At 41.2% G+C, this 24952-nt stretch overlaps 1 protein-coding gene across 2 annotated transcripts in view; it reads right to left on the bottom strand.

The window, feature by feature from the left end:
* The window catches only part of LOC122872705 (plakophilin-3-like), a 54762-nt gene that overhangs the window by 23280 nt on the left and 6530 nt on the right, over window positions 1-24952 (bottom strand). For both annotated transcript variants that reach the window (XM_044188767.1, XM_044188795.1), the window contains exons 2-8: window positions 11153-11241; window positions 8957-9022; window positions 8403-8821; window positions 7831-7954; window positions 7479-7683; window positions 7133-7292; window positions 5481-5589 (exon numbers count right to left, since the gene is read on the bottom strand). In XM_044188767.1, coding sequence (XP_044044702.1) covers window positions 5481-5589; window positions 7133-7292; window positions 7479-7683; window positions 7831-7954; window positions 8403-8821; window positions 8957-9022; window positions 11153-11241 — 1172 coding nt within the window. The remainder of the gene's footprint in view (window positions 1-5480; window positions 5590-7132; window positions 7293-7478; window positions 7684-7830; window positions 7955-8402; window positions 8822-8956; window positions 9023-11152; window positions 11242-24952) is intronic.

The raw sequence follows: 24952 nt of genomic DNA, 5'->3' as shown, positions 1-24952 counted from the left end.
TTGCTAACCATCACACGGTAGCTAGCATTTTGAACTGAATTGGATCTCACTCAGCACTGACAGTGAGGATTTATTTTTGACATGATATTGCAGACATTCACTTGTGGCAGTTTTGAAAATGGTGCCTCACCCGACACTATTATTGGGAACCCCAATGAGGAATGAACTAACAAAGTCTGAATCTTTAAACTCTCAAAAATAAATACAATTGCCCCACTACATGCACATACCCTATTAAACCTAAATGCAAAGTTACTGACAAAATTACAGTATGTCTTGCATTGTTAATGAGGATATTTCAGAACAGAAGTGTATTTAAGCACACAATTTTATAAAGCACATAGGATAGGAAGGTTCTGCTATATGAATATGAGGCTTGTCTTTTTTGTGATGTTGATTCTACTTTTAATGCAGAATATGAAATGATATTGTATTATTGATATATGGATGTATTTTTTTCTTTTCAACAGTGAGTTCACTCCAACAAGCTAAAGCTATACACAGGCTGCACAGAAAACAGCAGGAAACGAAATTCCCCCCCGGCCCCAACTGATGAACCTCACCTTAATAATGCAAAAATAAGTGCCTCTGTCCCACAGGTAAGACAGGCAACCTTTGACAAGCCTTTGCTTAACTTTATATGTGAAGGCAGCCAGCCGTTCTCTACGGTAGAATTATCTTCATTCAAGAGCATGGTACAAACACTGCAACCTCACTGCACAATAATGTCAAGAAAAACAGTGGTCTTGAAAATACAAGAAGCTCCCAAAACCAACAGAGCTTGATTATAAAGAAGTTGAGTTCTGTAAACCTGGACTTGGGAGTCACATGTCACTGGATAGACCAGACCTCTTTAGCGAGGTGTTCTGCTGTGCTAGCTTGCAGATGCATGAAAGGCTTCTGTATGTTTAATGTTCTTGCTGCAGCATTAGAGGAAATACATTCAGAGTATCGAATCAGGGAAAAGGTGACCATTACAACAATTGACAGTGGCTCAAACTTCCTAAAGGCATATCGTGTTTATGGTGAGAGCGAGGGAGAAGCCACTGATGACCCGGATTAGAATGCTCCGGATGATGAAGGTCCTTTAGAAGAGGTGGAGTATCAAGATGTCTCTGCTGCTTTGAATGACGAAACTGGTCTTGAGTATCAACTTCAAGGTATCGTAGGTGTGCATGCCATCTCCTGAATCTTGTCTCAACCACTGATGCCAGTGCTGCAGAAGTTGACTGTGAGCCTGTGGTATTATTGCGACATTATTCTCCCCCTCCTTATCCCCTATTCACGAATTTACCCCGCAATAACACCAATGTGATGCTACATTTCTTTTATTTTTGGGGAGGCTGTGGTTTAGTGGTAGCACGGGTCGTCCACTAATCGGAAGATTGGCGGTTTGATCCTGGCTTGGGTGAATGACATATAGTGTAAAGCGCTTTGAATGGTCGGAAGACTAGAAAGGTGCTATACAAGTACAGTCCATTTACCATTTGTATCAGTACCACGCCGCTGGACCTTTACTTGTGTTAGCTTTCATCAGAGTCAATAACTGCTGCTTTATCTTTGATAAAGCCCCCCCACACACACACCCTTACATGCCTTACGCACATCAACACACATACACATCTCAAACAACACAAAGTGTGGTAGTGGTAGTGTGGTAGCCTCCACGCCATCTTGATGAGGACGATTAGAGTGCGTCCTCCATTTCGGTTCTTGCCCCTTTGTTTGAGTTTCATGGGCCTGCCCACCATTTTGGATCATCGCGTGACCACATGGGTGGTCACGCGATGATCGACAACTGCTACTACAGTTGTTGTTATTGGCTCTGTTACTAATACTGACAGAATTTTTCCTATAGCTGTCATTCCTATTATTATTAATTTATTAATATTAACACTACAATTACATTTCTACTATTTTAAAAATTCTAGGTGGTATTTGCATTGTGCCTCCCTCTCTTTGTTGCCTTGCAGCCCTACAACGTGGCATCCAGAAGCGTTTTGGGGATGTTATGAAGGACCCAGAGCTTATTGCTGCTGCTATTGTCCTGCCAAAGTTCAAGCCATGCTGGACCACAGACAACAGTATGTTTATTTTTCCACAGGGCTTGACTACATCAAAGGTCACCTCACCATTCAATTCAATTTTATTTATATAGGGCCAATTCATAACAGAAGTTATCTCATTGCACTTTTCCTATAGAGCAGGTCTAGACCGTACTCTTTATAATATTATTTACAGAGACCCAACAAATCCCACCATGAGCAAGCATTTGGCAACAGTGGCAAGAAAACTTCCTTTAACAGGCAGAAACCTTGGACAGAACCATACTCAATGGTGGGCGGCCATACGCCGCTGCCGTGCTAGGTTTTGAGAGAGAGAGAGATGGAGAGAGAGGGAGAGGTTTAGAGAGAGAGAGGTTTTTGGGAGGTAGGGGGGCACAATGCAAAGACCACCTAGAATTTTTTAAAATAGTAGAATTGTAATTGTAGTGTTAATATTAATAAATTAGTAATACTAGGAATGACAGCTATAGGAATAATAATGACAATAATAATAACAGAGCCAATAACAACAACTGTAGTAGCAGTTGTCGAGCAGGAACACGGGGGCAGCAAGTGGCCCACAACCACAGATCCAGTCTCTGCAGCTCTGGAGGCAGAAATACCTGCTAAAAGCGTCAGAAGGAGAGAGAAGAGAAATGAGAAAGCACAGAACTACGGGAGAGAGAAGATGTCTAGTTAGTAACATGCAATAATGGGATAAAAATGCATACTGATGGAGAGGGAGAGAGGAAAGAGGTGCACCATGGGAAGTCTCCGGGCAGTCTAGGCCTATAGCAGCATAACTAAGGGATAGTTCAGGGCTCACCCAAGCCAACCCTAACTCCAGGAGAACAGCGGGGAGAGGGGCAGAGAAATCAAAAGGGTTGGCAAGCATGGGATATTATTCATCAGAATCAGATCATTTATATCATATATAATATCAATTCATATCATTTATAATAGATTATCAGTGTGTTTTCTTGCAAGACTCGCTCGCAGCACACAGAAAAAGTAGACCAGATGTTGAAACTATCGCTGCTGACTGCGAGCCGACCGCGGAGCTCCGCGCTCTGTCTGAACAGCCCAGTTGGTTAACATGGGCACAGAAAGGAAGAAGGCAGCGCTTCACGGTGCTTCCGCATACTGTGTATCCCTGCCCTAAAATGCCATAGGCTTAAGCTAATAATGGTGACTAGCAAAAGAAAGAAAAGAAACAAAATAAACAATAGTGAATAATATGAAATGATAGACGTTTTTCTATTGTCACACGATAGATATTGTCATATCGCACAGTCCTAGTCTCCCAGTCCTCAGTTCTCAGACCATTTTCACACTTGAGAATGACTTCCAGATGGGAGCCGAAACGTCTTGATTCTGAAAACATTGTCCAGATGACTACGACTGAAACCTTTTCTACGATGTTATATGGTAAAGATATCATTTTTTTGTTTAGTGGAATATGCTATATTTTTTTGAATGACTGCATCCAAGCCTCTCCTTCAGTGAGTGACACAGTTTTTTTTTACATGTATATTGTCATTTATCTTGTTCTGTATATGGCACTTAAAACAATAATATATGTTGTCATTTTCCAGAAAAGCCACCATTTATTTTCAGGCTTAAAACTGAGGACGTCCCCCATGGCACGTTTCTCCAATCAGGTTCAGGTTGGGTTCATGTGGTTGTTTAACGGAAGCAGCGTGTTCAAGGCATAGACTGTATAAAACATGGATGTAGTGTCCGTGACGTCACCCATAGGTTTCTGAAGAGCCGTTGTAAAGTGGCTCCGGTGGCTCCAGCCGTTGCCATCTTGACAGTGCCTGACTCCAGCTAATCCAAAAATGGGCAAAATCCCAAAGTACTCTCTCACTCTCACTTGGCCCTTTGGTGACAATGAAATGAACTACTGATTCATTTTTCAAAAGAAAAGATAATTCAGACCTTCCCATAGTTGGGCTGGTGAGCCGGTTGCTCTATGGGCCGCATGAACAGCCCATAATACAAAAAAAAAAAAAGCGAGGGAGATGCATCATCGGCCCACTTTGATTATGCACCAGTCCACATCCCCCTCCTCAAGATCCTCAATACCAGTTCAACTGTTAGTCAAGGTTTTGCCGCTGAAGCGGTAAGACAGAAGACAATAGGGATAAGATAAGCAAGGTTTGGGTGCCTTTAGTTGAAACATGTTCAACATTCCATAAAGTCGATGCGCTCATCAGTGTCACTTTTCGTGAACCGACCAATCACAGCCTGGATGGGGCGGGACATTAAAAAAAGGTTGACGTGCTACAGTAAACTTTCGAAATGTTGAACTCATTGTTATGCATGAATGGTTCTGATTATTGACAAGTTTGTTGTCAAGTGTATGATTATTGACAAGTTTGTTGTCAAGTGTATTGTCCAACTGGAATTAATATACTAGTGGTAGGCTATGGTGACACTAACAAATCTTTTATCTCTCCTCTCTCTTTCTTATTACATAGAGCAGTGTCCAAAACATTCATATAGCAGCTTCTTGTTTTAGGCGGCACTGACCATCGCTTTCACCGTTTTACAAACGTCATATCAAATGTCATATCAGCTGTTGCTAATTAACATTCATTCTGTGAGTAACTTGATGACAGGTCAGAATTAAACTAGCCTGCTGTATGGTTAAAGTGCTCTCTGCAGTTGCTGTCTGTACTTGGCCTCCACTCTGTAACACCACTGTATTGCGAGTGGGATGAGTGTTTCTGTAGTTCCAAGAACTCCAACAGAGTGATACATCTTCTGACTAGCTGATCACATTACGTCGATTTCAGGAATTACATTCTCCCGGTTAACAAGCTGATCAATTGTTCAATAAATACTTTTGAATCAGGATCTTCAGTATTTGGATCAAGTAGCTTATGAAAAATACAGTGTGTCAGATTAAGTAGGCTACAGCTGTTATTTCAATGTGTCAGATAGGCCTACACAATATAATCAACATTTAGGTAAATATAAGCATCTGACATTTAGGTAAATATAAGAATCTGATAGGACTCTGTATCAGCAGATTGCCAATAAGAAAGGGCTTGGAGCGGGATTGAGTCCCATGGACAGGGTATGGAAGTCAGAAAGTATTGTGAGCAGGACTAACAAAAGATTGTTGGTCTTGGGTCATGGAATTTGTTGACAATAAGAAAAATATAGAAAAACAGCCTTATCCATTAACTTAAATACGTTGTTAAATGTCATAAGATGCTGTGGAGTCTTAAACATTTTGTGTAACCTTGGCTGTTTGGTCTTTTTATCTCCAGCTTTGGTGGCTAGTGCTCATTGCTACTGACATTTTAAAGGGCTTGCCAATGTGGTGTGCCATAGCCATAATGATCACTGAGATTTTCAAATCAGACTTCGTTATTTACAGTGTATAAAAATGTCACAGGCTATTACAGTGCAGGTCAGAGTTACCTTGTCATCTGCCCTCTCCTCTTGTTGAATGTAGGACACCAGAGAGTTCACCAGGCCTCGCATATCTCTCATCTTCTGTCTTGTCCTCTCATTCACTGAGCTCAAGTTCCTATGCACACATACACACACACAAACACACAGATAGAGACATTTAAACCCAGGCTAGGGTATCTGAATGTAATGCAGTATAGCTGTCTTACTAAAATGATTTTATGACTTTGATCTTTGAGTGATTTTAGCACAAACTTTATGAAGCTCTAAGTCCCTTCATTAGCACCTTTACCACTTTTAAAAAGTGAATGTATTTTTTGGAGCTTACTGTACTTGTCAGTAAGCTCCAAATGTCAGTTCCATGTCAGTTCCATGCAATAAAAATGTAGAATTTGGTTTATATGATCATGACCAAATTCTACGTTGAGAAAACACAGCAGCAATTAAAGTTTTATGCTACAAGTGCATGAAAGCTGCAGTATGTAAAGTCAGTGTAAAGAGATCATCTATTTAAATGTACCTTTGAGTGATTTGTTTCAATGAATGACAACTGCATCAATAAATCATGCTGTTGTTTTGTTTCCAATAGAAGCAACCAAGTGTTGACCCTATACTTAACTCTGGTTCGTGCCTCTGACTGGCATCTCCATAGGCTCCATAAGGTTAATGGATACTGTAGTATTAAGTGCCATTCAACAGACCAAATTGAGGGAAACAACAAGGAGGAACAAATTAGAAACATTTATAAATTACCCTGGAGTAACCTCAAATTATCCAGAAGACCTCAGAGTAACATTGAGGTTATTTGAAGTATATCTTCAAATGCAAATCACTGTGGAAAAAAAATTCCCAGAACCTGCATCTGTGTCCTGTCTCCTACTGTATAAAGGACACATCACCTAGCACCAAAGACCAGCCAAAAGCATGGCCAGTTGAGTACCCTGCGTTTACTATAAGATGTCAGATTTCACAGAGATTTGGTTTTGGATTATGGTTGTTACTCTTTAAATTGATTTTTTTAGCCATGCTAGCAGCAGGTCTATAATCGTGGCAATGCCATTTGGTCGATCAGTTGGTTGGTCCACCACTTTGGTCCAGACTGAAATATGTCAACAACTATTAGATGGATGGTACAGATATTCATGTTCCCCCCAGGATGAACTGGCATAACTTTGGTGATCCTCTGACTTCTCATTTGAAGCCCTGTCATAGTGCCACTGGTGGTTGACCAGGGGAAAAATATGGAGTAGAACAAAGTTGAATGAACATGATTTATGTAGGGAAATAAAAATAATAAGAGTTTGCTGATGCTATCATGCTGACCTGAATCATTTATTTTATTTCAATTGAATTCAACTTTGCTCGTTTTTTATTTGTTGCTCCCCCACTATTGGTAGTGAAGAATTCATTTTTTTTCACTTCAGATGGAGGGCAGAAAAAGTTTGAGAACCACTGGTTTATGACCAAATACCAGCAAAACTAATGACTTTCTCATCAGCTTCAGCTGTACTTTGTGTGCAGTGCTAATTAGCAATTAGTTGTGACAAATTCAAACTATTGGTATAATAACATTTGATGTCTAACCCATAGAACATTATGTGTTGCATCAAAACCAATGTTGTACAGGCTAATGGGTTGAGCATGGTCTTCTGTCGAGTCACCTGAGGAAGCCGGTGGTGTTGTAGAAGATGTCTTTCTCAGATGGGCTTAGTGGGATGCTGCTGCACAGAGGAATGAGTACTTTCTCTGTCAGCTCTGATAAAGCTTCTTTGGACAGCTTCTCCTTCAGGTTGTCTCTGGAGGACAGATTCCACAGGACACCTGCAGCCACAACAGGTTTTCATTCTGTTGTCTGAATAACTGAGTAATTCAAACCAGTAATATATAGATAAAGATAAATTAGTAACAACGATGAACAATGTGATTGAATTACGGACTGGTAAATATCAATGCATGGACATACGCTCATAAGCAGGGTTCTAGTCTGAAGGCAAAAACCAACACTACCTGTGATGGTCTTTTGAAGCTCCTCATCAGGTTCGCTCAGGATGGTGACGAGATGCATCACTCCACCAGCATCTACGAGTGCCATCTTGTTGTCAGCGTTCTCGTAGATGAGGTTCCGTGTGGCACCAGTGGCATAACGCTGCACGTCTTGGTTGTCACTGGAGAAAAGCTGAACCAGAGCTGGAACGCCATGCAGAGCACGGACCTGAGAGAGAGAGGGAGAGGATCAGAAACAACACACACCATATATTGAAAATACACACATATGGCGAAGAGGTGCTGATGACGAATAAATGGCAGACAGAAAAATAAACGGGCAATCAAATACAGCTTAACAGTGCAAGTGTGTTACCTGGTTTTTGGCATTGTTGCTAAGGTAACACTGATGTTGTATGTATGCAGCTCCCAGCACTTGCAAGGCAGCATCTGACTCAGATAGATATCTGACAGCTGTAACCATGTCCAGACCCTGCATCCTACACACACACACACACACACACACACACACACACATATTAAGCTGTATATATTAACAGTGGCTATGGCCAGCAGTGTATGGTGAGGCTGTAATCACATTACGGCTGCAACTAGGCTGTAATCACATTGCAGCTGCAACTAATGATTATTTTCATCGTTGATTAATATGTTCATTATTATTATTTATCAATTAATCATTTCATCTATAAAAAAATTGAAAAAAGTGAACAAATTAAGTTATAAATTTCCGTCACACTGATTTGCACAGTAATAATAAAGTCACACTTCTTCAACCTTTTGCCTCTTCTTCTGCTCCTGCATAAGACGTCTGTCTGATAACTTAGTCTTATGTGGCAACATACATTCTACAAGTAATTCATATATCTGACAAAGCTACAAATGGCCCAGAGGTTTTAGCCAGGCAAATTAATGAATAATATGTCTCACTCTTCCAGTGGGTCGTTGCTGTGTATCGATGTTCCATCCAAGACATCCACTCCTTTCCCGACACTCCTCACACTGCGGAGCGAGGTAGCCCGGTGGAGGGGGGCTTGGTACTGCCCTGTGCCCATGACATGGTTGGCCCTGGACACATGCTGCTGCCACTGTGTCCCCCAGCTGTCCCCTGCCATGGGGACCCCCTTGCCAATCCCCACCCTGCCCTCCTGGCCAAAGGCAGAGCTCTGCTGCTGGAAGTGCTGCTGTCGGTTGGTAATACGGCTGATGGTGCGGTGGGAGGGGCCTTTGTAGGTGTACTGATAAGGCAGCTCCTCCTCCTGCCAGTAGCCTCTTTCCTGGGCCAGTGTCCCACTGAGGCTACGCCTTAGAGTGCCGGGGGGAGGCACAGTGATCAGGTAGGAGGCATTCTGTGGAGGAACCAACACAGTGAGAGGAAATGCCTCCTGGTCTGCCTGGCACAGTGATTTAGAGTGTCTGCTTCTGCTGTGTGACTGGGAGGTCTAAAAGTGGCTCTGGACCATGCTGGTTACTTTATTCCTCACCTTGGAACTGGTTTCCACAGCAGAGCGAGAGGAAAAACTGGAAGAGTGAAGGGGTACTGTGGGCACCTGCAGGGTGGGTGGTATGGGGAGAAATAAAAGGTTAGTAAACACACTGCGGCAGGCAAAGATAAATACCCTTTTTTCAGAATTTGTGAAAGCAGAGTTTCATATAACTTCCTCAGTACTGCAAAAAGTTGAAGCCCTTACAGTACAGGCAAGGAGAACAATCACTACTATCATATTTTCTTAACAGTTTTACAAAAAACAGTGCTTCAGGCTAGTGAAACTGTCCTGGACAGCAAAAAGGTGGAGTAAGAGGGTCCACATTCAGCAGCTCTTCCTTCTCTTCTTCATTAAGGCCTGGTTACTGTAAGCTGCAGGAAGCTCACTGCTGCCTTTGCATTATTAGACTAGCTATTTGAAAGTAGCAGACAAACGTCCTGTTTATATTTTTCTTCTGTTTTTACATTGTTCTGAATTTGGTCAGTAGTGTTGGTCAGAATTTTCCTTCTCATTGACACACAGAGAGGAAACATTATTCATACACAATACTGGCTCATTGCTTTCAAGTGTGTGTGTGTGTGTGTGTGTGTGTGTGTGTGTACACTTGACACAAGTCTTCTCAAGGAATGAACAGTAAAGAACACTGCCCTACTCATTTAAAGAAAAAGTTATGTTTTAGATTGCTAAAGTTAAAGTACAGTTCTAATTTATTACGATGGTCTTATTTTCATTGTTTTGGCTGGGTTTTGACATGTTGGAACACACTGATATCTGTAAAACAAAGTTTGGGTAATAATTTTACCTTTTGTCTTAGTTTTCTCTTCCAAATCATTTTCTCTTCCTCTTCCTGGGTGTGTCTGATAGTCTGACTGCTCGTGTTCTGTCTGACTTCTTGTTAGCAATGTAGCTGCACTCCCATATCTTAGCCAGGGCCGTAGGTACCATTGACGAAACTGAGGTCATGTCCTCTGTATTTATTCTAGGAATGTGGGGGTTTTAGCAACCTGAAGTGAGTTTACATTCAACATTCAGCAAACTTACACATGGTGGGCATTTCACAGGCTGATTTCAGTATGTTTAAACTTAGTGTACCTAAATTTGACTACATTTAGGCCAACAAAAAAATTATGTAAGGGGCTGGGTATCAATATTGGTGCCTATACTGAACGATACCTTACTTTGGGTAATACACACGTTTAGCCCCCTTTTTCATTTAATAAAATATATGGAACTGCTCAATGATGATGCTGATTTAAATCAAGAAATATCTAATAAAAAAATCTAAGAATCTCACCAAGCATTCCATACTTGACACTGTTCAATACCCAATGCTACAAACACATTTCTGTCTCCACCAAAAAAAGTATTGAGGTTCGATACCCAGCTCTTTAAAGGACCCGGGAAATTCTCCACCAGAAATTTATTTCTGGCATTTTGAAGGCTCTGAAACAGCCTTTAGGCCTTCATATTTGGCAATAAAATTTACAGAAACTATAATTTAACAGCTAACTGATTAAATAAACTTAATCTGGGGGCATTGGGGGGACTTGGACTCATGACCCATAATTTGTAAAATCCTGGCTACAGATTGGATCTCAGCAATTAACTTGGTGAGTACAATGTTATTATTACTTATGGACATGCTGGCCAAAACTGCAAAAATAAGACAGAAGTTATAATAAACCTTAATAGTCTTTTAACAATAAATATGAAACGAAATTGATTACTTAAATGAGTAATTCAAACCAGTAATATATAGATAAAGATAAATTAGTAACAACGATAAACAATGTGATTGAATTACAGACTGGTAAATATCAATGTATGCAAATATCAATGCAGCACATCCCTACTGCAGTCTATCACAGCAAAACTCCTACTGTTTGGGTAGTTACCATCTCCAAACCAGATTGCTTGTGTACTGTATCTTTGGGATACAAGAGTAAACTCCACAAAGAAGACCATCAGTCAAACTTACAGCTTTCTGGCTGGGACACTACAGTGAATGTTCACACAGCCACATTGTTAAGCCAAAAACAAAAACCCAAAACAAATCACCAAGCTTTGTTTGTTTTCTGTCTTTGACCTAAGCTACACTAAACCTACAGTATTTTTGCACTGATCTGTAATGCACAGTTCTTTTAAATGTTTTGTGGCTAATAGTGTAATGCAGTACTAGCAGGTGGTACTCACAGCCATGACACGGCTGGGTGTGTGTATCATGGATCTGGAACTGAAACCATGGGTGTGGGTAAAGCTCTTTGCCTCAGGAAGGCTGTAATCTGGACAAAGAGAAAAAAGAGAAAATATTAGTGTTTTTGGTCATTATGCCACTGTGTCAAAAAAAATTTAATATTCGCATTCAGAATGTCACCTCATGTTATCCTGAGCTACACCGAGGGATAAGAGAGAAAAAACTACCTAAACTATGACTGACACTTCATCACTTATGAATGAGAGGAAAAATTATTCATCAAGAGATATTTTGGCTTCTCAATTGCCTTGGGTTGGGAGCCTCCAGGTCCGAATTGCAGTGGGGTGTTTGGGCCCCATTATACTTGCTTGTAAGCCTAGTTCTTCTTCTTCTTCTTCTTCTTCTAATTATTATTATTATCATTATTATTATTATCATTATTATTATTATTATGTTTGTAAATGTGGTTGTGTGGACTAAACCGTCAACGGTGCAAAGTTGATGACCTTTCATGAAAACACAAATATTAAGATAAGAAAGAAAAGACACTGGTCAATACATAATATATACAGTATATATATATATATATATATATATATATATATATATAGTGGTGTGAAAAAGTGTTTGCCCCCTTCCTGATTTCTTATTTTTTTGCATGTTTGTCACACTTAAATGTTTCAGATCATCAAACTAATTTAAAAATGAGTCAAAGATAACACAAGTAAACACAAAATGCAGTTTTTAAATGAAGGTTATTATTAAAGGAAAACAAAATCTACATGGCCCTGTGTGAAAGAGTGATTGCCCCCTAAACCTAATAACTGGTTGGGCCACCCTTAGCAGCCACAACAACAGCAAAAATAACAACCTTCATTTAAAAACATGTGGTGGAATGGGAGATTCTCAGCATGAATGTGCAAAGTCAAAGTCCTGACCTGAATCCTATTGAGATGCTGTAGCATGACCTTAAAAAGGCAGTTCAAAAGACCTTGTGAAGATGCTGGCTGAAACTGGTAAGACAGTGTCATTATCCACAGTGAAACGAGTCCTGTACCACCATGAGCTGAAAGGTTACTCTGGGAGGAGAAAGCCATTACTTCAAAACCACCATAAAAAAGCCAGACTACAGTTTGCAACTGCACATGGGGACAAAAATTTTAATTTCTGGAGACATGTCCTGCGGTCTGATGAAACAAAAATTTAACTGTTCGGCCATAATGATAAACGGTGATAAATGTGGAGGAAAAAGGGCGAAGCTTTGAAGCCTCAGAACACCATCCCAACTGTGAAGTATGGGGGTGGTAGTATAATGTTGTGGGGCTGCTTTGCTGCAGAAGGGACTGGTGCACTTCACAAAATAGATGGCATCATGAGAAAAGAAAATTATGTGGATATATTGAAGCAACATCTGAAGACATCAGCCAGGAAGTCAAAGCTTGGGCGCAAATGGGTCTTCCAAATGGACAATGACCCCAAGCATACCTTCAAATTAGTTACAAAGTGGCTTAAGGACAACAAAGTCAAGGTACTGGAGTGGCCATCACAAAGCCCTGATCTCAATCCCATAGAAAATTTGTGGGCGGCACTGAAAAGGCGAGTGCAAGCAAGAAGGCCTACAAACCTGACCCAGTTACACCAGTTCTGTCAAGAGGAGTGGGCCAAAATTCCAGCAAACTATTGTAGAAAGCTTGTGGAAGGATACCCAAAACGTTTGGCCCAAGTGAAACAGTTTTGGGGCAATTCTAACAAATACTAAGGAAGTGTATGTATACTTACTAAGCGATAATACATACAAAATTACAAATACATAAAAATTCTCCCTCGCTCAATTCTGACATTTAACAAATGCAAAAAATATGTTAATATTTATTGATCTAAAACAGAAAAAGTTTACTCTGATTTAATGTATGACACTAAAGAAAAAAAAGTTTTTGTGTTTTTTTCTGAAGTGTATGTAAATATCTGGTTTCAACTGTATATATATATATATATATATAAACAAACAAAACAGACAACATCATATAGTTAAAAAATTACCTGAATGAAACCACTTCTTCCATTTTCTTTCATGTAATTCTAAGTTCCTTCTTAAAGGTCCAGTGTGTAACATTTAGGAGGAGCTATTGGCAGAAATGGAATATAATATTTATAAGTATGTTTTCATTAGTGTATAATCACCTGAAAATAAGAATCAAATACTGGCTCTAGTTAGGGCCGTTAGCGTTTTTCGCAAGTTTCGCATCCACCGTAGTTTCTCCTACACGCTTGAATGGGAGGGTGAGGTGAGTGGTATTCAAATGGTTGCAATTTCACCACTAGATGCCACTAAATCCTACACACTGGACCTTTAACTTAAATGTAATTTGCTCAATGGTTGAAATTTTCCCTATTATTTCTTTCCGTCGTGGATGTCACAGACACGCCAGGCTCCCCTTCACTCCGCACTCCCTCACCTGAGTACTGATTCCCTTCACCAGTCACCTCGCACACACCTGCATCCAATTAGCACTTCACTCCCCTATAAAACCCAGCTCCTCACCACAGTGTTATGCTTACCAGTATGTCTTTTGCCCTAAGAGAGCCTCCCAGTTACCCCCGCATCGGCCATGGGACTGTGCAATAGATCTCATACCGAGTGAACCAGTGCCTCGAGGAAGGATCTACCCACTATCCATTCCCGAACAGAAAGCCATGGGGGAGTACATTGAGGAGGCCCTAGCTCAGGGTTACATTCGACCTTCCACTTCGCCAGCTGCTTCTAGCTTCTTTTTTGTGGCAAAGAAGGACGGAGGCTTGCGGCCTTGCGTGGACTATAGAGGACTCAATCGTATAACCGCCAAGTTCCGGTATCCACTTCCTCTCGTCCCAGCAGCGTTGGAACAACTACGTGGAGCCACTGTCTACACCAAGTTGGACCTTCGCAGCACTTACAATCTCATCCGTATACGAGAGGGGGATGAATGGAAGACCACCTTTGTCACACCCACCGGTCACTACGAATATCTCGTGATGCCGTATGGATTAGCTAACGCCCCCTCCGTGTTTCAGGATTTCATTCACGAGGTTCTCCGTGACTTTCTCCATAAATTTGTAATAGTGTACATCGATGACATCCTGATCTACGCCCAGAATCTGACAGACCACTACCAACACGTTGCGAAGGTCCTAGAACGCCTGAGAGATCATCACCTCTTCCTCAAGGCCGAGAAATGTGAGTTTCACCAGTCCTCAGTGCAGTTCCTTGGACATATAATCAGTGGCAGTGGTATCCAGATAGACGAGGGGAAAGTGGAGGCTATCCGGAGCTGGCCCACACCCACGACGGTTACGGAACTACAACGTTTTCTGGGATTCGCGAACTTCTACCGTCGATTCATAAAGGATTATAGCACCATCGTTCATCCCCTGACTAATCTTCTACAAAACAAGCCCAAGTCTCTGTCCTCGCCACCAGCAGCTCAAGAAGCTTTCGACCACCTCAAGAGGACCTTCACCCGTGCACCGCTCCTGGCCAACCCAGATCCTGAGAAACCGTTTACAGTGGAGGTGGACGCCTCTACAACGGGGGTAGGAGCGGTGCTTTCACAAACTCAGGGAACTCCGGCCAAACTCCACCCATGTGCTTTCTTCTCCCGTAAGCTCAGCCCGGCGGAGAGAAATTACGACATCGGAGACCGGGAATTGCTGGCTATAAAGCTGGCGTTGGAGGAGTGGAGGCATCGGTTGGAGGGTGCCCAGCATCCCTTCTTAGTGTTGACCAATCATAAGAACCTCGAGTACCTCAAGAAAGCCAAACAACTAAACCCCCGTCAGACACGTTGGGCACTATTATTCTCTCGCTTTCAATTTAATATATCTTAGCGACCCGGCGCCAAGAATTCCAAGACAGATGCCCTATCCCGGCTACATGCTCCCGAAGTCATCTCTGAAAAACCCGAAACCATTCTTCCCCAACAGGTGTTTGTTAATCCCATCCAATGGTCGGAAGATTCTGTGCCCTCCTCCAATGCCTCCACCAATATTCCGCCGGGCTGTCCCCCTGATCATCGGTATGTCCCCAGACTCCAACGCAACCAACTCATTCACACGTCTCACACCTCTCTGGGCACTGGTCACCCTGGGGCCAATGAAACCCTCTCGCTGCTACAAGAACGCTTCTGGTGGCTGAGTATGGCAAGAGACGTGAGGAGGTACGTACAAGGGTGTCGAGATTGTGCCATGTCTAAGTCTCCTCGTCATCTCCCCACAGGCAAACTGTGTCCCCTGCCGACGCCCAATCGACCCTGGTCACACCTAGGAGTGGATTTCATCACGGATCTTCCACCATCTGATCATTATACCTGCGTCTTCGTGGTTGTGGATCGGTTTTCCAAATCCTGCCGCCTGATTCCACTACGAGGACTACCCACAGCCATGGAGACCGCAGAATGTCTATTCAACCACGTCTTCAGGTATTATGGCATCCCGGAGGACATCGTCTCCGACAGAGGTCCACAGTTCATCTCCCAAGTCTGGAGGTCCTTCTTCTCCCTCCTAGGTGTGACCATCAGCCTCTCCTCTGGCTACCATCCTCAAAGTAATAGCCAGACGGAGAGGAAGATCCAGGAGATTGGGCGCTTCTTACGTACCTTCTGCCACGACCACCAGGACTCTTGGAACCAGTTCCTGGGCTGGGCCGAGTACACCCAAAATTCTCTACGGCAACCCACTACTGGACTCACTCCCTTCCAGTGCGTGCTTGGTTGACAGCCCCCTCTCTTCCCATGGTCCGGGGAGCCTTCGGAGGTCCCCGCTGTGGATAACTGGTTCAGAGAGAGCGAGAGGGTCTGGGACGCCGCTCACCGACAACTCCGAAGAGCTCTTGGCAGGCGCAGGTTGACAGCCGACCGTAAGAGATCCACCGCTCCTGAATACCAACCGGGACAAAAGGTCTGGCTGTCCACTCAGGACATCAGGATGCACCTGCCCTGCAGAAAGCTAAGTCCCAGATTCATTGGTCCCTTCACCATAGTCGAACAGATAAACCCAGTCACATACAAACTCCAATTACCTCCACAATATAGGATACATCCAACCTTCCATGTTTCCTCACTCAAACCATTTCACCCCTCTGTTCCTATCTCCGCAGAGCCTGGTGATGTGACAGATCCCCCCTTACCTTTGATCCTGGAGGACGGAGCCGCCTACCAGGTCAGCGAGATCGTGGACTCCCGAAGCCGTGGTGGCATCTTGGAATACCTAGTGGACTGGGAGGGATATGGTCCGGAGGAAAGATCACGGGTCCCTCGACATGACATCTTAGATCCCTCTCTACTAACAGAATTCCACACGATGCATCCAGATCGACCAGCCCCTCGAGGTAGAGGACGGCCGCCACGACGTCGGGGTCCTCGGTCCTCAGGAGCGGACCGTGAGGGGGGGGGGGTACTGTCACAGACACGCCAGGCTCCCCTTCACTCCGCACTCCCTCACCTGAGTACTGATTCCCTTCACCTGTCACCTCGTACACACCTGCATCCAATTAGCACTCCACTCCCCTATAAAACCCAGCTCCTCACCACAGTCTGTGTCCGGTCTCGTTTAGACACAGGATAGAACGCTTGTTCCCCTGACTCTACAAACGCCTCGGACTTACTCTGCCAGAACGAAAACTACTACCAGCCTCCAGCACCCAGTACCTCAATCCCGGCTCCTACGTACTCCAGTCCTCCGTGTGTGTCACTCCAGCTCCAGTCCCTGTGTGTCTTCAGTCTCCTGTGAGTTATCCACTCCAGCTCCTGGTCCCGTCTCTGTCTCTCGTCTTCCGTGTGTGTGTCGCTCCGGTGTCCAGCCCAGTGTGAACCAAATCCCCTGTGTTCAGCCACTCTACTCCAGAGCTCCACGATCTCCAGACAAGGGACAGTATACTTCCCTCCATTATCTATCCACTCTCCTTGTATTGCAATAAACTATATCATAACCTTCCTTGTGTCTCCGGTCAGTTCTGTCCGTAACAGTGGATGCATGGAAATGATTTCTGTAACCATAATTCAGTTATAACTTTCAAAGCAGAAATCCTTACATTTTTAAGTAAATATATAATCATGTTTACACATAATTTCTGTTGGTATTCTAGCAAGTAATACAAATTCTACATCAAAAATAAGAGGCTTTACAATATTTTTTTCAATTTCTATAATAATTTTTTCCCAGAATCTTTAATATTGGGCAAAAAAATATGACTATTCAATAGTAGGAGAAAGACAGCTGAAAATTAGTGAAAAACATCTAAAATGGAAAACCCCCAACTGTTCTAAACAAAACCCCTTGCAGTATGCAGGCCATTTATTGACTTCCCTCTAAACTCAAGATTGTGTAAATAACTTCTAACCTAGAGATATTTCAAAATAAGACGGTGTAGTCCCTCATTAGAGATATTATAAAAATGTGAGTGTGGTAGTCCATATTTTAACTGCAGGTCCTTTTTATTGCTTTTTCATTGATTAACACTAATATAATTCTTTTGAGTCCATTTTTCAAAAAGATTGTAGACTTCATTTGGAGTAAAATCGGGGTCTTTATTTATTTCTCTTAAAATGACTAATTCTTTATCTATATTCTGTATTTTTCTATTTTTTCTCCAGACTCTGTGTCCTTTACACATTGATTTTCTAGTGTTCCCAATAGTTTTATTAATTTGTGGGTAAAAGAAATGTCTTTAACAAGTTGTCTTCTTGTAGGTCAACTAATCTCCATCTTGTTTGTGACTGGTTATTGATCTAATACTTTGAATTTGAGTGGCATAGTAATCATTTTGGAGATTGGGAAGATTTAATCTACCTTTTAATTTATCCAACTTCAAAACCTTAATTTCAACCCTTTCCTCCTCCCATTCCATATAAAACTATTCAAAAGTTTGTCCCATTTTTAAAACTAATTATAACTAATAAATAGAGGTAATGTCTGAAATAAAAACAAGAATAGTTGTAATATGTTCATTCATATTGGATTTATGCAGTGTAATAATGATAATGGAACCATTTTCCATCTATCGAGATCTTGTTTAACTTGTTTTTCCAGGTTTTCATAGTTCCATTTATATAGGTGATCCAAAATCTTAAGGATTATAGTTCCCAAGTAATTTATCTTTTATAGATCCCATTTCTATTCATACCTATATTTTAGGCAGGTGGTATTTGGTTACCTAAATTTAAGACTTCACATTTCTGCAAGTTTATTTTATATCCTGAGACACAATTATGATCATGTATGACTTCTGTAGAAATTGATAATGATGTGGTTAAATTCTGAGTGTATATCACTACATTGTCCGTATGGAGCAATTTTATGGCATGTTATTTTATATTTGTTTGATTTCTTATACTAATTGCCAGGGGTTGAATACATGGAGCAAAAGTGATAAGGGACAGTGCATCACCCTATCTAATCCCTCTCTGTTGCTCAAATCTATTGGATAGGGTGTAATTTAAGCCTCATTTGCACTGCATGGCTCGACTCAACTCACTTTTGGTACCAGGTACTTTTCTCAATTTCGTTTTCCACTGCAGAGAGCAGTGTAGGCAGGATTCTTAGCTAATCGCCATAGCGACGCCGCATTAAACTGCCATGACATCATCTTCAACGCAATACAAACGCACATACACAGGAAAAATTATGATATCGAAGGGATGGTGTTCTTGATTCTCGGTACGTGGCAAGTGAATAAAAAAATTAGAGCTCGCTATTGATGGTAGCTTGTGAATGGACTGTACTTGTATAGAGCGCCTTTCTAGTCTTTCCGACTACTCAGAGCACTTTTAAAAATGGTGGTTTAGTGAAGGATGTCCCTTGTCAAAGTGACGATTCTAGTGATGATTCTCTCTGACCAATCAGTGGTCTGCAGTGTTTTAACTCCACCTTTTAGTATCAGCTCAGCTGACTTGAAACCTCTACCTAGGTGATGAAAAAGGTACTATCCACAACTTTTGCCAATGGAAAACCAAAAAAGAACAGTTCCTCTACCATTTCCCCCCCCAGTTTTCCATCACTTCCCCTAAAACAACCATGGGTCGATCTGCTTTCTTTAAATCCACACCAAAGAGTAATTTCTAAAATGTATAACTCCCTCATGTTATTTAAAGATAGTGGTACTATTACTAAGCTAAAACTAAATGGGAACAGGAGCTGGGGATGAAGTTAAATAATGTGTGGTGGGACATCTACCATATCTTGTGCTCAACTCATATAACTCAAGGTATTGCATAGGGCTCATCTTTCCAAATCTAGGTTTTCAGGAAGATATCCAGATGTTGAGGATAAATGTACTAGATGTCATAACACTCCCTGCAATCTAAGTCATATGCTTTTCCTATGTCCAGAGCTACATACCTACTGGGATGGGTTTTTTAAAACTATGTCTTCAGTACTCAACTTCAACTTGAGAAAATAAAATATTCAGAGAGACTTAAGGGAGAAATTGTTTCATACATGGCAGTCCTTTATAACCCATTATAATTGTTGGGTGTTAATTTTGTTAACGAAAACTATGACAAAAATGTCAACGACCAGCAGATGCTGTCCCAAACCGATTGCGAGTTAATGACAACAACAGAATAGATCTATGGACACACGTTACTTATAATTCAGCAGAAAGGAAAACACAATGCACTGTAGTAACAAGAGACGGAGAGATGCCCTGTGGCTACAAATTAGGTGGGAAGAATACAACCAACCTGAAAAGTGAAGTCGCTAACTGTAAGTCCTAATGTTAACTAAGCATATATATTTGCTAACGTTAAGTCAATGTTACTGGGCAGTAGGCTATGTCAACTTGTGGCAAATTTGCTAGCAAGCCACATTTTTGAAGCGTAAATGCAATCGCCAGAAGTAAAAAGCTAATATTAGGTTATAAATGTACTACACCGCGGTAGTCACCACCACTAAGCTTCCAACTTGTAATTTGATTTTGCGCGCTTCTAATTCAAAAGCCCTTTCTCTTAGCGTGACCTAGAATAGTTTACAAGAGTGCGAGTATAAACATCACACAAACTTGACAAAACGAGGCTATAAAGGCGGACTAATGAGTAGATGAGTTTTCCAAGGGCTGAAATGCTAACAACGCATGTAGCTAGCTAAAAACATTAGATTTCAACATGTCAAAGGATTATTTTAGCACCCTATGTCTACCAGAGAGGAAAAGGTATATTGACAAAACTCAATTTTGTCGGTGTATCTCAGTGTCCCTTCTCCTTATGTTGCTTTTCTTGGAGAAATGCTATTATAGTTAGCTAAAGCACTTGGAAACATAATACTGCATAGTTTTCTGGTTTATCCACATTTCACTATTTCAAATTTCCACAGTATGCAACAATAAGTTGCATACTGTCAAAATGCTTTAGCTTAACTTACAGAAATATAGTTAGTCTAAAACTGACATTTGGATATTTGACCAGTGACAAAATGCTTGCTGCACACGTAACTGAGTGTCAGGATCCCACAGTCTTCCCATTCTTCCAGCTGATGCCTCACGTCATATTGCCTCTGTCCACTTTTGTCTTCTTAAAAGCTCAGTTTTTAGGTTCAGCAGTTTATTAAAACTTAGTTCTGGATTCTTTACTCTGTTGGTAGTGTATCCCACCACACAGTAGCTTTTAAGCATTTTTCTGTTTGCTCTGTCTCTATTGACTTCGAGATGAGGGAACTGGAAGTGCTAAAATGCTAACTCATTTCTGGGTTTTAGGACTCATTCCTGCAACACTCTATAGCCTGCAAGTTTATTTATTTATATATTTGGACAAGCAACTTTCATGGTTCCAAGTGAGTCGAGATGCTCTGCTATACCATGCAGTGGAAATGAGGCATTACTTTCATCTGCCTTCTTTATCAGATATACTTTTCAACTGTGAAAGCCAACTCTAGCTTGATAAGGATAGCTGTCCCTCTTCTTCAAGATATAAATAAGGAATGATATACATGCATCATCCTGCATTAATGTTTATGCACTTATTTTATCATGTTCACATTTAGTTAAGAGAGTCTCTTGAAGAAAAACAATCTCTACATTCTCTTTCATAATCCTCACATAATATCGTGATTCTACTTTGTAGATAATAAATGTACTCATACATCATGATGTAATTGTTTCAGGAGTTTCTTTCTTCAGTGAATAACAAATCAATGAACAGGAAAAATAACCTTTTCTGTTGTAAGTGAATAGACTTAGGTACAGACAACAGTACCTAAACTAGAAGACACTTCAACACTTGTGAATGAGTTGCAAAATGATTTATTGAGATTATTTATATTAAATATCAGACTTCATGACCCTTGTAGTCCAAGACTGGAGCAGATCTTGGTAGTTTGCACTGCAGGAGAGCATCAGCCTGCCCAAGCACACAAACAAACGTATTAAAGTGCATTAAACCAGCTGTTTTAGCCCTATTCAGTGATGGCCATGTCCTCCTGATTTGGCATGAGACAAATGACATAATTTTGGATGAATCTAGACCATTTTTCACAGTGTCTTGGGTTTTCCAAATGTGAAAAGTAATAAACAACAGCATAAAAAAAAATATATATATGGTCAGCATGGATGGACTTACAGCATAACAATGTGACATTTTGCTTTATATGAAAAGTAAGTAATTATAAATGTATTTTAAACAAGACTAAGAGTCTACAGCCACACATTCTAACCTCTACAAGGCTGTACGTAGCCAAATGCTAAAATTACCATGCTAACATGCTCACAGTGACAATGCTAACATGCTGATGTTTTAAGAGGTAATGTTTACCATGGTCACCATCTTAGTTTTGTGTGTTAGCAAGCTAACATTCGGTTATTAGCACTAAACAGAAAGTACAGCTGAGGATGAACGTCATTAGTGTTGTGGCACTCGATGAAGAGTCAGGGGATCACTTCATCACGTCATTACAATTCATCCTGAGAGGGACATGAATATCTGTACTCCAGATACTGTACTACACTGTGGCAATCCATCCAATAGTTGCCAAAGCATTTCAATATGAAGCAAAAAATGCAGACATGTGGATGAAAGAACCTTATATAGATTGCACAGTGTAACCACATGTATAAACAGTCTCAGACTCAAGAGCACATTATACTGTACACAACATTATGTAAGTGAGCTGCTACGAGTTGAACAGAGAGAGGAAGGGGGAGTGTTGTCTGAAGTAAATGGCTTGGAGAAAAACAATACACGCCATCCAGTCCAGCAGGACGGAAGGAAGGAGATGCTGCTGGGAGGGGAACAGGGCTGCATGCCTGATTATAAGCATCACCAGGTCAGAGGTCAGGGAAGGTATGCTCATACACGACCACCACAATAAGGATAACACACACATCATATAACCAACAATATATGAAAGGTAACTAGGATCTCTTTTTATACAGCAACACCTTATCACCATCTCATTCAGCAGTTTGAGTAATTATTAATACATGGTTTAAAGTCCCTCCATGCTGTCTCTGTTGCTGAAACAAGAAATTGTTTTTGTCAACATCAAAAAGTACATCTCTCTCCACTGCCACTTGAGGTGATGGCCAACCCCAAGGCATGGGGTAAATGGAAGCAATGCTTCTTATCTAAAATCCCAGTCAAGTCAGAGCAGGAGCAGCTATGGGCCGTGTGGTGATTTTGGTGTAGGTCATGCAACATTGCTTTAGCCCATTATGAAAGGAGAAATTGTAAAACTGAGAAGAACCATTCAAAGCATCACACATAGGCCTACTATCTACATGATCACAAACAGAACTATTAGGTCAAACTTCTATTTAAAGCTAGGTAGAGTCTTATTTGTGTTATTCATGTGTGCAGGCATTTGGAGGTACAGCAATAGCAATAACTCATGGATACAACAGGCTCATTGTACTCAGTGATGTTGATAGGTTTTTCAATGTAGTGAGTCCCTGGGACTCACAGGTGGTCATTTGAGTGGGTCCCCATTATATTTTGTGTTTTTTAACAAACTGTAGTGTTAAAGTCATGTTTAGGGATGGGTACCATTAGGATTTTATTGATACTACTACTCTTATCTCTACTCTCATTGGTTCTTTATCATTACTAAATAATTGCTTTTTAAAAAATATATTCTTTAAAAAAAGAATACGTTCAGCATAGGATTAGAATGGAATATTTTAAATATAACTTAATGTTGTTTCTAGAGCAGCAAAGTCACTATATAAACTCAATATTTCGCTGAAAACAAATCTAAAATGTCAATAAAATAAATCATATTCCTGACATCAAAATACTGAGTGAAGTTTCGAAAGAATGAAGAACACAGACATCAGTCAGTATCAGTCCTTCCTCCTGTCCTTTGTCATCCTTCCTCTGCTGCTAATGTGAATCACCTGCAGGTTAGTTAGGAGGGAGAGAGAGGAGGGGCTAGTTTGTCTCAGACAGCAGATAGTTTACAAGAATTTGCCAAATTTTAAGATACGTGACAAACTAAGCTAAACAGTTAGACTACATACAGACAGCTTTCGTTTGAGCTTGTTTGTAACAATTTGCAGAGCTAGCATGCTGTGCCTGTGTAAACATAGCGGCGGTGGATCAGCCTGCTGTAGTAAAACTACAATGCTGGCTGACTGTCATGCACTTAAGTTTGAGTTTAAGAGTTTGATCAACCAACTGACTAGTTGGGAGTCAGTGGTAACACCACTAATTCTGTTGTCCACGCTGTGGTATGTGTGAAAAGGTGGCTTGAAACGTTCTTCAAATATATGGTTGAATACCTCCGGAAACCCCCTCCCCCACAGCTTTGTTAAAGCCATACAAAAACCAAAGTAAAAAATGAAAAGCTGTGGTTTAACAGGGGGTAATGCACCAGACAAATTTTTTTTCTCTGGAGTCTTGTTATGTTACGTTGACCAGTGGAGACTCCAGTTAGCAGATTTTGTTACCATCCACACCACACCTTTCATGGCACCTTACCAACAGTTGAAATATCTTTCTCTGAACAGACAGACCAACCAACTGCCAGACAAACGAATATACCATCCTTATGCTCCACCACTAGTGTTGCAAAAAAGCTTGTACCTCATACCATTTCATATCATTATTCTGTGACTTTAACTAGCACCCATGTCAAGTCAGATGAGCACCAGAAATGTCAGCGTCTCCTGCCATTACGTTGGATTGAAAGTTTGACCTTGATGGTGGTTAGGATGGCTTCATTCCTTGCCGATGTCCTTATGCTTTTTGCTTCTTGTCTCACTTAATAGTTTTCCACAACAGTTGTGAACAGGCTCAGACTGGCAATCTGGCAATTCTCGCAAATACCAATATGTGGGGAAAAAAATTTGACCTGCCGGATGCGGACCACTTAATGTTGGAACAGCCCATCTGACTGGGGGTTACACGGTCCCAAAATTGTCAATAGGCTATCTCTACTGTACGGCAGGTGCAGGAGCTGATACCGACCATAGTCACCCCCAGATCCGTCCGTCCATGTAATGTCAGAGGTCAAGTGATAAATAATAAAATGAAATCAAGACAGAAAGAGCTGAGTTTGAATCAAAAATACAGATGAAATGGATAAAGGACTGAAAAAGTGAAAAGGTGGAGCGGAAAAGGTCAAAGAGAAAAATTTTAAAAAATCTTGAGGCTGATGCTGCAAAATATTTTAAGTTAACGCATTTATTATTCAAAAATAACGATACTAATACCAGTGTCACGCAAAATCCTTCTAGCTGCAGTGATTACATTAACAGTCCGCTAGACACCTGTCCTACTGCTGGTGGGTGAGGTGGAACAGCGGCCATTCTCTCTCCTGTCCAGGATTAAAAGTGAACT

Source organism: Siniperca chuatsi, linkage group LG1 (genome assembly GCF_020085105.1).
Source record: "Siniperca chuatsi isolate FFG_IHB_CAS linkage group LG1, ASM2008510v1, whole genome shotgun sequence".
In the NCBI taxonomy this organism is placed as follows: Eukaryota; Metazoa; Chordata; class Actinopteri; order Centrarchiformes; family Sinipercidae; genus Siniperca; species Siniperca chuatsi.
The sequence above is the reverse complement of the archived record's forward strand: the minus strand, read 5'-3'. Positions and strand labels throughout refer to the sequence as shown.